The sequence below is a fragment of the Callionymus lyra genome, chromosome 9, assembly GCF_982586985.1.
Source record: "Callionymus lyra chromosome 9, fCalLyr1.hap1.1, whole genome shotgun sequence".
NCBI lineage: Eukaryota > Metazoa > Chordata > Actinopteri > Syngnathiformes > Callionymidae > Callionymus > Callionymus lyra.
The window spans coordinates 9449644-9464879 of record NC_141826.1 but is presented as its reverse complement, the minus strand read 5'-3'; the positions used below and the strand labels follow the sequence as shown (position 1 = coordinate 9464879).

At 37.6% G+C, this 15236-nt stretch overlaps 1 protein-coding gene across 1 annotated transcript; it reads right to left on the bottom strand.

Moving 5' to 3' along the window:
• Positions 1-51: 51 nt before the first annotated feature.
• insb (preproinsulin b) lies at positions 52-3595 on the bottom strand. The gene is made up of 3 exons (XM_087798887.1): positions 3493-3595; positions 1537-1743; positions 52-194 (listed from the first exon to the last, which is right to left on the bottom strand). The coding sequence occupies exons 2-3, from the start codon at positions 1730-1732 to the stop codon at positions 52-54; spliced, it is 339 nt and encodes a 112-aa protein (XP_087655013.1). The 5' UTR covers positions 1733-1743; positions 3493-3595.
• Between the last annotated feature and the right edge of the window lie 11641 nt (positions 3596-15236).

Genomic DNA, 15236 nt, shown 5'->3' with positions numbered 1-15236 from the left:
CACGTCTTTATTTCAACCCGTAATCGTCTCCATGACCCGTTTGTTGTCGGATCAGTCGCAGTAGTCCTCCAGGTGTTGAAGGCTGCATGGCTTATGGCAGCAGCGCTCCACGATTCCTCGCTTCACCTTCGCCTCGTCACGTCCGGAGAAATCCCTGAGCAGCCGTTCTTGTCTGGCCTTTTTAGACAGCAGCCCTTTGAAGCAGAGACACTCGCTTTAGGTCTCAAACTTATTTGCACTTTAGTTGCAGTCTAGAGTGAGTTTATTTATTTTTATAGGTTCTTTTTAGACATTTTACTAAACTAAACGTTGCTTGGTTTAGAATTTTAGTCCAATGAATAATCCAACAAAGACACACATCAAGTGAGAAATAAGAAATTTACAAGCATTATTTAAAAGCCATATTGAAAAACTTCATTATTTAACATTTTCTGAACACAGTTTTGTTTTACAGTAGTACATTTAGATTCATGTTACACTTTATGTTAAACATTAAACTTTTAATTGATATATAATGGTAAAATAATTGAGTTGAAAAAAAATAAACTAAAGTATTTACGTCCCCACATACTAATTCTGAATCAAATTTAATCCTCAAAGTAAACACTTTAGAAGATATCTGTCATATAAAAATGATCACAGCAGCCTCTCTAAACAATAGTCATACATCAAGTAGTAGCTCTTGTGTCTTGTATCATGTGACAAACAGACAAAAAAACAAAATGGAATGCATAAAAGAAAGCATCAAAAGAAGAAAAAATATCAGCATCAGCTCTTGGATTCATTCTTTTCAATTTTTCTTTCATTTTAAGAAAAATAAAGACAAAACTATACTTTGTAGTAAGTAGTGAACATATACATATACTTGAATACTGAATTAACCTGTATTTGAACTTTCATATCAATCTCACACATGAGTTTTCGACCACCTAAGTGTCCTGAATGACTTTAATGCTTTGCCGCCCAGCCAGCCAATCACGACTGTCGTTCACTTTGACATGGCAATATAGATGAAGAATGTAAATACAGTATTGTAGCAACCAATCAGCCTTCTTTAAATGAAGCAGAAATGCATCATGGGAGGGTATTGTTTTGTTGGCACCATAAGTAGGTGGGTGGGGTAATTGGTATGTGGGTGAGTCGAAGTTTATCTTTTTCTTAAATAAATCACCGGTGTGAGCAAAGAAGATGAGATTTTCTGTTGGTGCCTGCATCTTAAATAATTATATAAATACCGTACTATATGCAAAAATAACGGCGAATCTGCGGCGAGAAACTACTGAATTTTCCAATAAATAAGAGATTATAATCTATAGGAAATTGAAGAGAAAAGTCTGTTTTTTTGCATGACTATAACAATACTTATTTAATATTTTATTTACTGTTTAATCTTGTATGATATTTTTTTCAAAATGCTCTTTATTTTATAATAACTAAAGAGTGAATTTATTAACCATTTCCATATTTTCAAAACGCACTCATGGGCAAACATTGATTTTTATAAATGGTCATACATGATTTTTCCAGTGTTCTTACCCAGCACATGCTCCAAATCCCTCTTGCGGGAGAAGCCCGGCCGGAAGTAAAAGCCCTTCTCCCCGCACACGAAGTAGAGCGCGTCCACCAGGTGGGAGCCGCACAGGTGCCTGGCTGGCAGCGTGGCGACCCTCTGTGGCGGCTGCAGCACCAGCAGCACCAACAGCACGGACGCTGCCCATGGTACTCCGGCCATAGACGGCAGACCTGTCCGTGCAACACGAGCGCTCGATCAGGAACTTTGACAAATACATGAAGGACGCTCATGATCACGGACCATCAAAAGCGTGCAGTTGTAGTGCTTCTATTTTGTTCTCTAAACTGTTGGCTTCTGAAACTCCCAGTGACATTGATGAAGCGGCTTGACCCTCACAAGTTTGGACGGAGCACAGGTGTGAGCGACATCGTGGAGGCAAACAAGGTTCTGCTCAATGCTATCCTTGAGATGACTGGAAATAAAAGATGAAAATTGATTTATTTATTTTTTGGTCGGCTGTGCGTCACCTTCAGATCGGCCTTATTTAAAAACTTTCTCTTTAAAATGCATCACGATATCTTTTCTTCATCCTCCTCTTGACAAATGTGTCATCGCGATGTGAACAAAACTTCCTTCTTGATGATACTTTCTGTTAAATTAATACATTTGTCAAAATTGCAAAACCAACAACTTTGGAAATCTGAATATATTTTTTGTTTCCTTTGCTCTGGGAAGAATCTGCGGAGCAACTAGACTTTATTTTGTAGCGGTTTCTTTTGAATGCCTACTTCATACAAGAGGATTTATTCACATTTTAACTTTATTACGGAACTAATAGTACTTATTACCATTCTGTCTGTTTGCAGTTGGTACAGAAAATTTCTATGATCAATAAAAAAAATAAGTACCGGTAATCATATTTAAGTATCAGCAGATCCCTATATTGTTTCTTTTTTTTAGAGACCTATTTTTTTTCTCACAAATATCTATTTATTGAAAATGTGAAACTTTCTCCTTATTTGGCTTATTTTGCTGCCGCACTAGGTATTTTTATTTAAAAGGTGATTAACTGTAACGTATCTCGAACACTCTTATTGCACCAATTGAATGTTACAGTTATATTATAATCTGTGCATTATTATATCTGTGTGCAATTACACTGTAATATACATATTAATATCTACATATTGAATTTATATACAGGTGCAATATTTCCTGGAGACATTGTATGTAATATGTCTGATACCTGATGAATTATATTCATGTTTTAGGGTTTTGATATATTTTACATGAAAACAAAATGATGTATATATTTAATTGATTTAATATTTGACATTTTAGACTTTTAAGAAACACTGTCTTCTAATCTGTTAACAAAAAAACTGCATCTACTGTGATTCTGATATAAACACGGATCTATTTTTTTTTTAAAAGAGCCAGATATTTGAGTTATTTACCAAAGAAAACGGTCTGGAGAAACAAATAAATATTTATTTTCGTGACAACTAAAGTGTCTTTAAATCACTAGTCTGGCATTTTTGCATCCATCAATGTTTAAAAAAAAAAAAAAAAGATTTTTTAAATTCCACGTGTTCCTCCTTCTCGTCGTAAAATCCCACTCGTGATGGACTCCGTCCTGAGTTTGAAGTTCACCTGCTGCTTCAAGGTGAAAAGCACATTTAGCAGTCGCTCAGACTCTATATGGAGCTTTTTGCAGACACCTTATAGTCTCCGCTAGATTATTGGATCGCGTATGAATCATTTTAACGGCGTCTTTAACAATGTACCTGTGCAAGCTGTTGGCATCTCTCTCTCTAGATCTCCCTCACCCCCTCCCTCCCTCCCACCCTGCTGGCCCAGCGCCAGCCCTCTTGGCACCGCAGATTAGTTGAATAATAGATCCGCTCGCGTCTTTACCTCCATCCTTTTGTATTCCACACAAACATGGTTGGAAGTGGGAAGAGAGAAGCGTTGCCTACCTGTGTCAGAGGCCCGAGTGCGGCGGAGCGGCAGGTGGTGAGAGATGAACCAAGGCCCGGGGGTTTTACTCCCTTGAACCAGAAAATCTCCACTTGGCCACCTTTCCCCCTTTATACCTCCACCTGGACGCCTTGTCGCCCACGGCGCCAGCGTCCCGCTCATAAGTACGTTGATCTGCTTTGAGTGGCATTAAGTCAGTCTCTGAGTGAGGACTCGAGAGGAAACCTGAGTCTGGCCCCTGCTGTGTGATGTCCTGACTGGCACGCTTCGCTGACCGGTGCCATATGTCCCGTGTGGATCACACTGCATATAGATTAGAGGACTTCTTGACCTGTAGCCGGCGCCTGTTATAGAGAGCTGGACGAGACAATTAAGATTACAAATACACCCGAATTTCTGGTTACATCTTGAGCTATAATGAAATCTCAGGATACGCATATCTGGAGTTATGGGTATCTCAAGATATTTATATCATTAGTTAAGAGTTAAGAACAATTTAAATTAATTGTACCTCTGTTGCTCCGTACCAGAAGCTCTAGAAATAAGCTCATATCTTTAAATGTAAATTAATCTTATTATATTTTTTCTCAGGGCACAGTTGGCATTAGTAACTCCAGATACTAATATCTCGAGATACTAATATCCCAAGATACTGATATCTTAGTATAGGGATATTTCATGATATCAGAATCTTGATATCAGTATGTTGAGATATCAGGATCTCAATATCAGTATCTTCAGATATTAGTATCTCATAATATTCTTATTCCAAGATATCGAGATCTCGAGATACTAAAATCTCGAGAAACGGATATCACAAAATATTCCTATTTGAAGATATCAGAATCTCAAGATATTAATATCTTGAGATTCTGATATCTAGATATGGATATCACGAGATATCCCTGTACCAAGATATCTGTTTCTCAAGATACTAATATCTCGAGATACTGGTATCAGATAAAGGATTTCTCATAATATTCCTTACCCAAGATATCAGTATCTCGAGATAATAATATCTTGAGATACTGATATTGAGATACTGATGTCTGGTAATATTCCTATCCCAAGATATCAGTTTCTCGAGATACTAATATCTCGAGATTCTGATATTGAGATACTGATGTCTCGTAATATTCCTATCCCAATATATCAGTTTGTCTAGATACTAATATCTCAAGATACTTATATTGAGATACGGATATCCCGAGATATCCCTATACCAAGATATCTGTTTCTCAAGATACTAATATCTTGAGATATTGGTATCGAGATACGGATATCAGGAAATATCCCTATACCAAGATATCAGTATCTCGAGATAATGATATCAAGATACTGATATCTCATAATATTCCTATCCCAAGATATCAGTTTCTCAAGATACTAATATCTTAAGTTACTGCTATCTTGAGATTTCCCTATAACAAGATAGGAGTATCTGGAGAATTTATTATCTCCAGATACTGATATCTTGACACCGATGTTGAAATACCTATATTGTGGTTCTGATATCTCAAGATACTTATATATCGTGATACTGATATCACGAGATATCCCTATACCAATATATCAGTATCTCAAGATACTAATATCTCGAGATACTGATATCTTGTAATATACCTATTTCAAGTAATCAGTTTCTCAAGATACTAATATCTTGAGATACTGATATCAGGAGATATCCCTATACCAGGATATCAGTATCTCAAGATACTAATATCTCGATATATTGATATTGATATCGAGATATTGATATTATGTAATATACATATTTCAAGATATCAGTTTCTCAAGATACTAATATCTTGAGATACTGATATCACGAGATATCCCTATACCAAGATATCAGTATCTTGAGATACTAATATCTCAAGATACTGATGTTGAGATACCTATATCGAGATTCTGATATCTCAAGATACTGATATCTTGAGTACCAATATGCCAAGATACCCGTATCTCAAGAAAATAATCTATAAATATCAATTTATTGATAATTAAATACTGATATCTCAAGATACTGATGATGAGATACTGATATCTTAATACACTGATATATCTTGGGATTACTGATATGGAGATATAGAGAAAAAGTTACATTACATAAAAACACATTTTCAAAATTTATAGCACGAAATGAATGGTTAAAAAAAAAAATCAAATAAATATAATAAAAAAAACATAACATAAATTAATTTTAAGTTTAATATTTTGTTCAATGAAAAAGAAAAGTATGATAAATCAAGCAGAAATTATTTATAAAAATATATATTTTTATTCCCTTAACATAAATAATGTTAAATAAAAACAGAAAAAAAACAAACAGTTGTTCAAATTAAATAAACCTGTTGAAATAGTTTGATTGCAGTTCATGTGTAAGACTTCAATGTATTTTATTGTATCTAAAAAACGAACAAATGTACTGTATATGATTGTATATAACTCACAGACTTACAGTAAAGAGGCGTAAAAGACAATTTTAGATTAACATAAACAATGAAAAACAATCATTTTTGGATTCTCAGGTTGTGAAGTGAATAGATGAAATTCCAACCCCTACATGATCTCTATCGTTACCTGTTGAATTGAAATTATGCAGTTAATTCTCGCCGATATATTTGGGTTGAATGTTGGTTAAAATGATATCAGTTGAATCAGCAAAACACACTCGGTATTTAATATTTCTCACTAGTAACACCAGCTAAACACCCCAAAATAAATGGCTGCGGCTTCAGATCAACCATCTGCCGCACTCCGATTAAGAAAGTTGTGGAATGTGATATTTACAATAAAAAAAAAATGCATTCCTTCTGTTGGGGGTTTTCGGCAGCGCTTCCCACGTGGCAACTTTGCAACAAATATTTAGTCATAAATCCATGTGAGCGTTTAAACTCTTCGTTTTAAAGTTTTCTTTTTGTTTTTACATGTTCACCATCTGCACCAGCGTCTGCTCCCGCCGGATGTAAATGTGGAACTTTTTTTTTCTAATCACCTCAAATATTAATGCTTAAGAAATGTGAATAGAAGAACATCTGAAATCGTTATGTTGGCCCTAACAGATGAGATATTTAAACACGCACATAATAGAGCGGATGTTTACCAAACACATCCACGTCACTGACTTCAGGCACATTAATAAACATCTGTGAAGCAGCTCCGTTTCACAATAAAACTGCATTTTTCCACATCTGCGACGCTTTAAAAATGCACCCAGCACTTTTTATTTGTTACGATAAAAAATGATTTTTATATCGGTAATAATAATGGGTGCACCAGGGAATTTGCAACTTTGTGGAGGCAAAACAGAGAAACTCATTTATAGCGTACAGAGCAGAGGCAGCTAATGCATATTCCGCGGCTCCCTGGAGTCCACTCTCCGGGTTTTAGCTGAAGGTGTTACTGATGCAGGCTATTAAGGAATGCCAAAAATAACCGGAATAACAGAGCAAAGTTTCAAAAAGTCGAAACATCTGATAAGGACGCTGTGATTCTTTTACCTTCTGTCGATGACAATAATCCAACGTTCGATAACAGAACTGCTTTAAGCTAAAATGCTAATCATGTCTGAGTAGAAAAATGTTTTAGATTTAAATATATGATCTTATTTTAATCCCAAAATCTCATTAAAGATTATTTTATGGGTCTTTTTTTTATTACAACTTGTATGGTTTTACTGTCATCAAGGGCCACAATATTTAGGATGGAAAACATGTCCTTAAAATGATGGGACAAAAGATAAAATGTTCTTATCAATGTGTACAAAGTGTAATTCATTCGATTGTTTACGATTTGCTTTCATGTCTATACTTTTCTAGACATTTCCATCGCAGGGAAACAAAACAAAATTCAATGAAAAGGTTTTTTTTTTACAATTCAACTAGATCATGAAACATCTATAAATGATCCCTTTTATTTTGACCTGATGGGGCCCAACATTGCACAGGTTTAAACTATAAATTGCTGTTCTAATCTAATGTTCGTTGCTGAATCTGATGGATCTTAGAATTCAACTTGCAAAACCTGAAATGCTAATATTGCTAAGTGCTACAATAGCTAGCTTATGGATAGCATAATGTTATGCTGTTAAATTAACCCTTTACATGCTTGATGTATGTTTGTTTGTTTAATAAAGTTTCATATTTCACCAGATTGAAGGATTTTAGTTTTGCATCAGGTCTTCTGTCTGGCAAATGTCTGAATATAACTGTCGGTTTGAACTGTTTGAACAATTGTTAAAGGAAGAAGATGCTGTCACGTCGGCACCTGAAGAAGAGCCTGAAGAACGTGCCGTGGTTTTTAAACCACGAATGAGAGATCCTGGAGTTTTACTTTACATGAGAAGGTATTGAAATGAACTCTGGAAAATTAATGGAATTACTGTAGACCGCAGACAAGATCCCGAGAAAGACGATGCGATAATTCAGGAGCCATTTGTGGCCCTTGAACTGGATAACTGCCACAGTCCTGTATACAAAATGTATTTTTCAATAAAGCGATGAAATAAAACACATTAAGTATATGTCAATAATAAATATTTTTACCTCATTGTTTGACATTGACAACACAACGTTGATGTCAGGGGCCAAATTGAATACTGTGACTGTGACTGGGAAGAAAGAAGCAATGAAAAATTACTTTATTTCTTCATTCGTTCATTCATTTTCTGTGCCGCTTAATCCCTTATGGGGGTTGCGGGGGGGCTGGAGCCTAGTTTCTTCGGGCGAGAGATGGGGGACACCCTGGACAGGAGACCAGTCTTTCTCTGGACACACAAAAACACACACACTCATACTTAAGGACAATTTCCCCAAGTTCCCAATCAACCTCTGTATGTTTTTGGACTGTGGGAGAAAACTGGAGTACCCGGAGTAAACCCACGCAACAGCTGGGTTTGTGCAACTGTTCACCCAGTTTATTTCTTACACAGTTCAATTAAACATTGACTTAATAGTGTGAAATAAACTATAATTATTTCATAGTTTTACTCTTTATTCATTAAGGGCCATATTAGATAGATAGATACACTTTATTGATTCTAATTCTAATATAGTCTTATAAAAGGGTTGACACCAAGAAAGAGAAGAAAAGATCATTATGATCGAATCCCATTTTATATACTCAGAATCAAAGAAAGAATCAGAAACGTTTTTTTAAATGGTCAGAAAACGTGACTGAATTTCCCAAAGTGCAATCCCTCATGTGAGCGCTAGGTGGCTCTGTGTATCACTGGAAACCGAGCACACCAGGTGTGATCATTAGACGCGCAGGTGTACACGTTGATCAAACTCATGCACGATCCGTCGTGTTGTGTTTGGAGATCAAACTTTAGGTTTGAACACAAAGATGTTCGTCCATTTTTCCTGAAACAGCTGAAAACGCTCAGCACATCCAGGAGTATCTGCAGCGAGGTCATGAGCTCGATTAATCCCCGCTGGAAAACAAAGTGAGTATTACTTGGATTATATATAGCAGACTCTCTAAATTGGCTGGAACCTTTGTTGTTCCATTCCTGCTTTTATTTCTCCGTGGAAACAGTCCAAGCAACAACATCAAATACAAGGAAAGTTATCTTCAAATAACACTTGAAAAGAAAAGCCAGGAGGGATGAGTATAATTCCCTTTAAAAAAAAGAAAAAGAGAATTCTGGCATGAGTGGAGAACATTTTTAATAAACCAGCAGTCACTACCCGTGACTGAGATAAATATGCAGACCAAAGTATACACAAAAGATATAAAAAATGTAACACTTCTGGAATATCAAACACGTTGACTCTCTAACATGTGGTTCACTGTTTGATTGACAGTAGATTTGAACTGATTTGGGGGTTTTTATGGCTCTGAAAACGCATGAAAAGATTTGTCACATACTATAAGGTTTAATAAGAATAATAATGTTGGTTCTGGTGCTATTATTGATCCCATGATCAATGTCCTGATGAAGCTTCATGAAGCCTCGCTCTCTTTTTTAAGAGAATACTCAATACTCATATGTCTATAGATTTGTAGTTGTTTACCTGTTTTTAAATGAATCCTCACGTAATGTTTAAATGGTGAGCGTCACCTACTGAGCTCTGAAAATGAGGACAATGCTTCACGAAGCTTCATCCATTAATAGATTCCAACCTTAGTCCTCAAACAACACAGTGTGTAAAATAATATTTTATTGTCTGTATTAGAATTTGAACCGCATCTCATTTTCATTGTATTTATTATTGTTTGTAGTTCTTTGTTTGGGACGGTTTCCCTTTGTAAAATAAATATTGAGAAAAATTATTATAAATAAATAAAAGAAAGTTCATAAATATTTCACTGGTATATTTAGTTTAATTTTATATTCATCTTTTTTTCTTCTTTCCATCATATCTTAGCTGTTTTTCTCTGTTGGCTTGATGGTCCCTAACAACATAATGTAACCCCCTGAGGAGAGTTAAAGCCCACCCCTGGTCTACACGGTAATAAAGAAAGCTATAAATCTCCATAATCTTTAGTTTCAAACAACTTTAAAACATTAGATTTCACATATTTAAACTGAAGGCTCCACACAACAATGCCAACCATCATAGAGCACAGTGGGCTCTAATGGGAAGTGACAATGAAGTGCGGCCCCTTCAACTGTATCGGCGCTTATGCTGTCAGAGTAGAACATGTAGAGCATGTTTCTGACAGTTAACCGTTTCATTTTGTATTTCTTATTGTGATGACAACTTTCTGCAGTTCTTTATTAATTATTAATATTATTTATTAAATGTTTTTTTTCCATTTTATTTTCCCTATTTGTGAATATTTATCACATTTAAAAATAATTTAAGGGCATATTGAGATCTTGGTTTTCTAAATTAATATTCTTTATTTTATGTTTTGACTTCTATAAGTTATTTTTATGATATGTTTGCTCTTGGCTCCTCTGTTTTTGGCTTGATGGCTGCAAACGGTCACAGTATATGTGTTGCCTGAGGAAATTGTATGGTCTAGCACTAGATCTCATCGTGACTTCTCAATCTTCTGTATAGTGAAGCCGTCTTGTATTTTCTCAATGCTGAGTTGAATTGTATTTATGTAGGTACAGCTTCATGTAACTCTGTCCTTATTTCAAAGCTTGGTGGATAGAAGTGATGAGGCCTCATGGATACGGCTGCGTAGTGACGACGCTGTATCATGATACAGTGTCTTAATTTTGAAAGGCCACTAGATGGCACTCTCTGCTTTACAATGTTTGGCTCTGATTTGCTAATTCATTTAATTAAATTCAAACAAAGGGCTCCATCTAGTAGTGTCTCAAAAATAAGACTCTGTATCATGATACACGGCTGTATCATGATGCCTCATCAACCCATCGCTAGTGGATAAACCTGAGTTTAATGTTTGAAATAAAGATTTAGACTTAAAATGGTTCTTCAAATCCATAAATGAACAGTTGAGAGTTGCACCGAGTGGATTCTATGAACGAGGCTTCACGAAGCTTCATCAGAACTAGTTATCACCAGCCCCATGCTGCAGTGGAGATGCGATCACTCGGTTACTTGATCACACGTGGAAAAACCTCCTCGGGCAGTGAACCAGGTGCAGTGATTAAAACACCTGTAATGGCAAGTGAATTAATCCTCCTTTTTTTTTTATTCCAAGCACTAATTATAACGTGCTTTTTAACGTCTCCTTCTAATGGTTCCGTACATATCAATAATGTTTCCATTTCTGTCAACAAATCACCTGAACACGCCTGAGCTGCGTCTTTAATGATGACTAATAAGCTCATTTGCAAGTTCATGGGTGTCAAACTGGCTTTGGGGCACTGTAGAAATGATACGCCGCAGATATTAATTCGCATTAAACAAGACATAAATCAGGGGCCTGGGGTGGAGCCGGATAACGGATTACGCGTTCCGAGCAATGATAAGAGGTAAATGTTGAGCGACTGTGCAGCACACATCGCGATTTTGAAGGTGTTAAATGTGGAACCAGGAAAGGTCCGACTTTGAGGCTGGTTCCTCGAGGGAACGCGGCAAAGCGGAGAGAGCTGTGAACAACAGGCACATCCTCTCTGCCCCGGTCGCCCGTCTGCTTCAAACGTGAACATCAAAAAGCGGAAGAACTCAGACGCCCTCGACGTGCCGAGGCAGACAGAAGTTGGCTGGAAAGTCGGTTGGGTCCCAAAGGTGGCAAGTTGTGCAACTCGTCTTCTTTTATACTGCGTTTGAGGAGATAAAAAGGAGTGAGGAGTTCAGCCGAGTGAGACTTTGCTAATCTGCTCTGATGGAATCTTTCAACTCCTGTAATTATCCTCAACATTCCAAAGATTGAAATAAATAACAGTGAGATCTAAGGGAAAAAAAGGTTGATTGATCCCGCCGACAACAGTTACAGCTTGGATCATTATTTTTTCATATGACTGACTTGACATGAGCAGATGAAGTAAAAAAGACTCGTTCTCGGCGTCAGAAGATTTTTGTCTCTAGATAAAGTACATCAGTGGTTCTCGAAACTTTTCACGCTGAGCATCGCAGCAGAGATTAATTGGCTCTTCATCGTCTTTAAACACTATTTAACATCAGTTAAAGTTTAAATTCTTTCCATACCTCCTATTCATTTCATCTGCCGTAAACATTTAGGTCGGAGACCAGACTAGTTTATTTCCTCACATGGCGGATTTAAAGTTAATCACAAATAGGTATTGATGACGATCTCATGAAGATTTAACTAATTACTTTCAAATGGAAACCTTCAAAGGAGACGTCTCTGAGGTTTGATTATTTAGGTTTCATCTAGCGATAAATCGTCTTTTCTGTGAACGGTTCATGATTACTTGCATTGCATTCATGAGACATTCACTGTGTTCTTCTCCACGACTCTGTGTTGGTTTCCCAAATTCATAGAGAATTCAACGATGTATATCTATTCTCTCGGATGTTCTTTCCAACGTTTCTTTAGTCTGCCCTGGGGCTTCCTCCCTCGAGGAGGTGTCCAGGAAGGAAATTCTAAAAATATTCCTTCCTAACCAGCTTCTTGGTGGTGGACCAATGCTTCTACTTTAGATATAGGTTAGAGAAGTCAGTCAACTGGGAGGTATCTAAAAGGACAGTACAGTCATGGCTGAAGGCGCTGTACAGATCTGTCTGTCGATCACACACTCAATCTTTATCTCAATCTCAAACAAGACCCCGAGCTACTCCTCCACACGTGGAAGTCAGTCGGATTGTCCCTGAAAACTTTTTAAATTTCTATTTCAACGGAAACTAAAATCAAAACTGAACTTTCCTGACTTTCTCACATGTTTCAAATGTTGAAGAATTCCTCTCCAATATGCAGCAAGTCTCATCATGACCATGTTATTATAAAGTTCTCCCCCCGTCTGAAATCTCAGCGAACAAGAGGTTACGAGAGCAGAGCCCATTATGACATAATTCACTCTTCCTAAGGCCAGCTGTAATCAACCTCTGCTTTGTTTATACAACAAGTTCCTTAGATGTGGACACTTATTGATGACAAGCGGTGATAAACTTTGATGATTAACCAATCACATCAGTGTGGGCGTGCTTATGGTAAACGAGATTTAATCTCCAGAAGGTTCAGTGGGTGGGGCTTTAATGCATGTAATGAATGTAAATAAATGAAAATAATAAATACAAATAAAAATACTAAAAATACTTTTTACAAACAGACGCATACTGATGAGTAAAATAGTCCAAGATCTATTTAAAACACACTTGCATCAACACATTCTTTGCTTTTTAATTAAACTTTTTAAGGATTTATTCTCCGAAATTAAATGCCTTTTTCGAAGTCAACCATTCATGATGAACCAGAATTTTCAATCTTTTGACACAGCAAGTCAGCCCCTGCCCTCCTTAACTTTGTCTTGATCATCTTCCCTTGTTCCATGAACCCTCCTCTTCTCTCCATCTCTGACTGACAGTTCCAGTCCCTCCAGCAGTGATCAATAGCAAAGGGATTTGACGAAAGCCCCGAGTCTTTCAATCATACTCGCCATCTTTGATATCCAAAATTCAACAGTGGCCGTTTTTAAAATGCTTGTTTCAACTATTTTTAATTTGTACCTCCTCCAGCTTTTCTTGACTTCACCAGAGAAGTTCTTTCAAGTGAAAATCTCTGTCAAGGACGAAGCATTAGGCGGGTCAAGTTCTCTTCTCATGCAAGTATAGTCTCATGCTTGCCTGCGCTTACAAGCCCGAAGACAGACCGGACAAGCTGACCAGTCCCAGAGCTCGCTCTCTTTTGTGTGTCATGGCCTGCTGCCTCGGATCCGTGACAGAACGCCACAAAGTTCAAGAAGATGGCCCGTCTTGTTTCGCGTGTGATTCTGAGTGAAGGCGAGCGCTTCCCTGGACTCCGCGCGCTCCCGTCTAGTCCGTGACAGTCGCTAATGCGGCACTAACCTCTGTCGTGACCTACTTTGCTTTTGTCGCCGCTGTCAGGACCCTTACAGGATGAGCACATAAATATTAATTACAAAAATCTCCTTCAGAATTTTTCGAAGACATTCGGAGGACAATTAAACATAGAGGCACGTTTAGCCGGACTGGGATGGAGTTGGTCCGGACGGGTTGCAGAGCAGACTCTGACAGCTGAGGAAACGTCTGTGTGGTGTAACTGTGACAAGATCCCCGGAGAGCCATGACGCCAGACACGGTGACGGCAGGAAAATGGATTCATTCCTCATGTGACTTAGTCCAGCTTGAGACAAGTGAATTTCATTTAAATTGGCGTTTCCTCAGTTTTGGGTACCGCATATTCAGTTTGATGGATCGATATGAGAACATTCTCGGCTGCTCCCTCTCTACATCCTCGGGGGAAGAGAAGGTTATACTTCTCTCGGCGGTGAAGACTTCAACTGGGGATAATAAACCTTCAGTGCAAAATTGACACGTTTTATCGCTTGATGTGTTATTGATTTTCCTCATCTGTCACCAGAAGATGGTGTCCCATTCACACCATTAGAATGTTTTTTTTAAGCCTTGTTTACATGCTTTAAAAATAGGACCTTTTTCTTGGGATGGATATTTTTCGCAGGACATTAAGAAACAATTCCAGTTTTTGCGATGACGGATCGATGGTGTTGAATCTTGAGGATTATAGCTGCGCAAACCGCCGACTGTTTGCATGTGTACAAAATCGATAAAAGTGATATCGCCCCCTTGAGTCCGGCTCCCTGCTCTTTGAGATAAAGTGGAAAAAGCCGAACTTGAGTGGGATTAGCGTGTACACTGTTTGCTCGGGGAGAAGAAAAGAGGCCAGTGATGGTTGGATTTCTACACGTTTCATGCATTTGTTTGCAGCGGCTCCAGCAAGCAGAAAGGTCAGAAACAATCAATCCACTGTTCCTGTCTTGAAATTGCATATTGACGCAGGAGAACTGCCTCAGAAACCAGTAGATAAGATCCACAATACGAGTGTTATTTTTGTTTTCTCAAGCATTATCTTGCATGTTAATATCGGCTCACTCGTAATACCCTGATTTCCATCGAGGAAATTGATTGATTAATACTTGATTCATCTTCGGGTGTTGTTTACTATTGAGGGAAGTTTCAGATGCAGAGTTGGATCGGAGCAGATCTTCGGTTGAAGAAAGGATCCGTACTCTTACTTGCTGTCGCTAACAAGGAAGCCGTTTAAACGAAAAGCCTCCTGGACTTGGAGACAGTGTGTGGAGATCAGTCACCTGGGAGAGACTAGTAGTAGATCTGCTCCTCTTCATCGAGAAGTCAGTTGAGGTGTCTTTCATTGT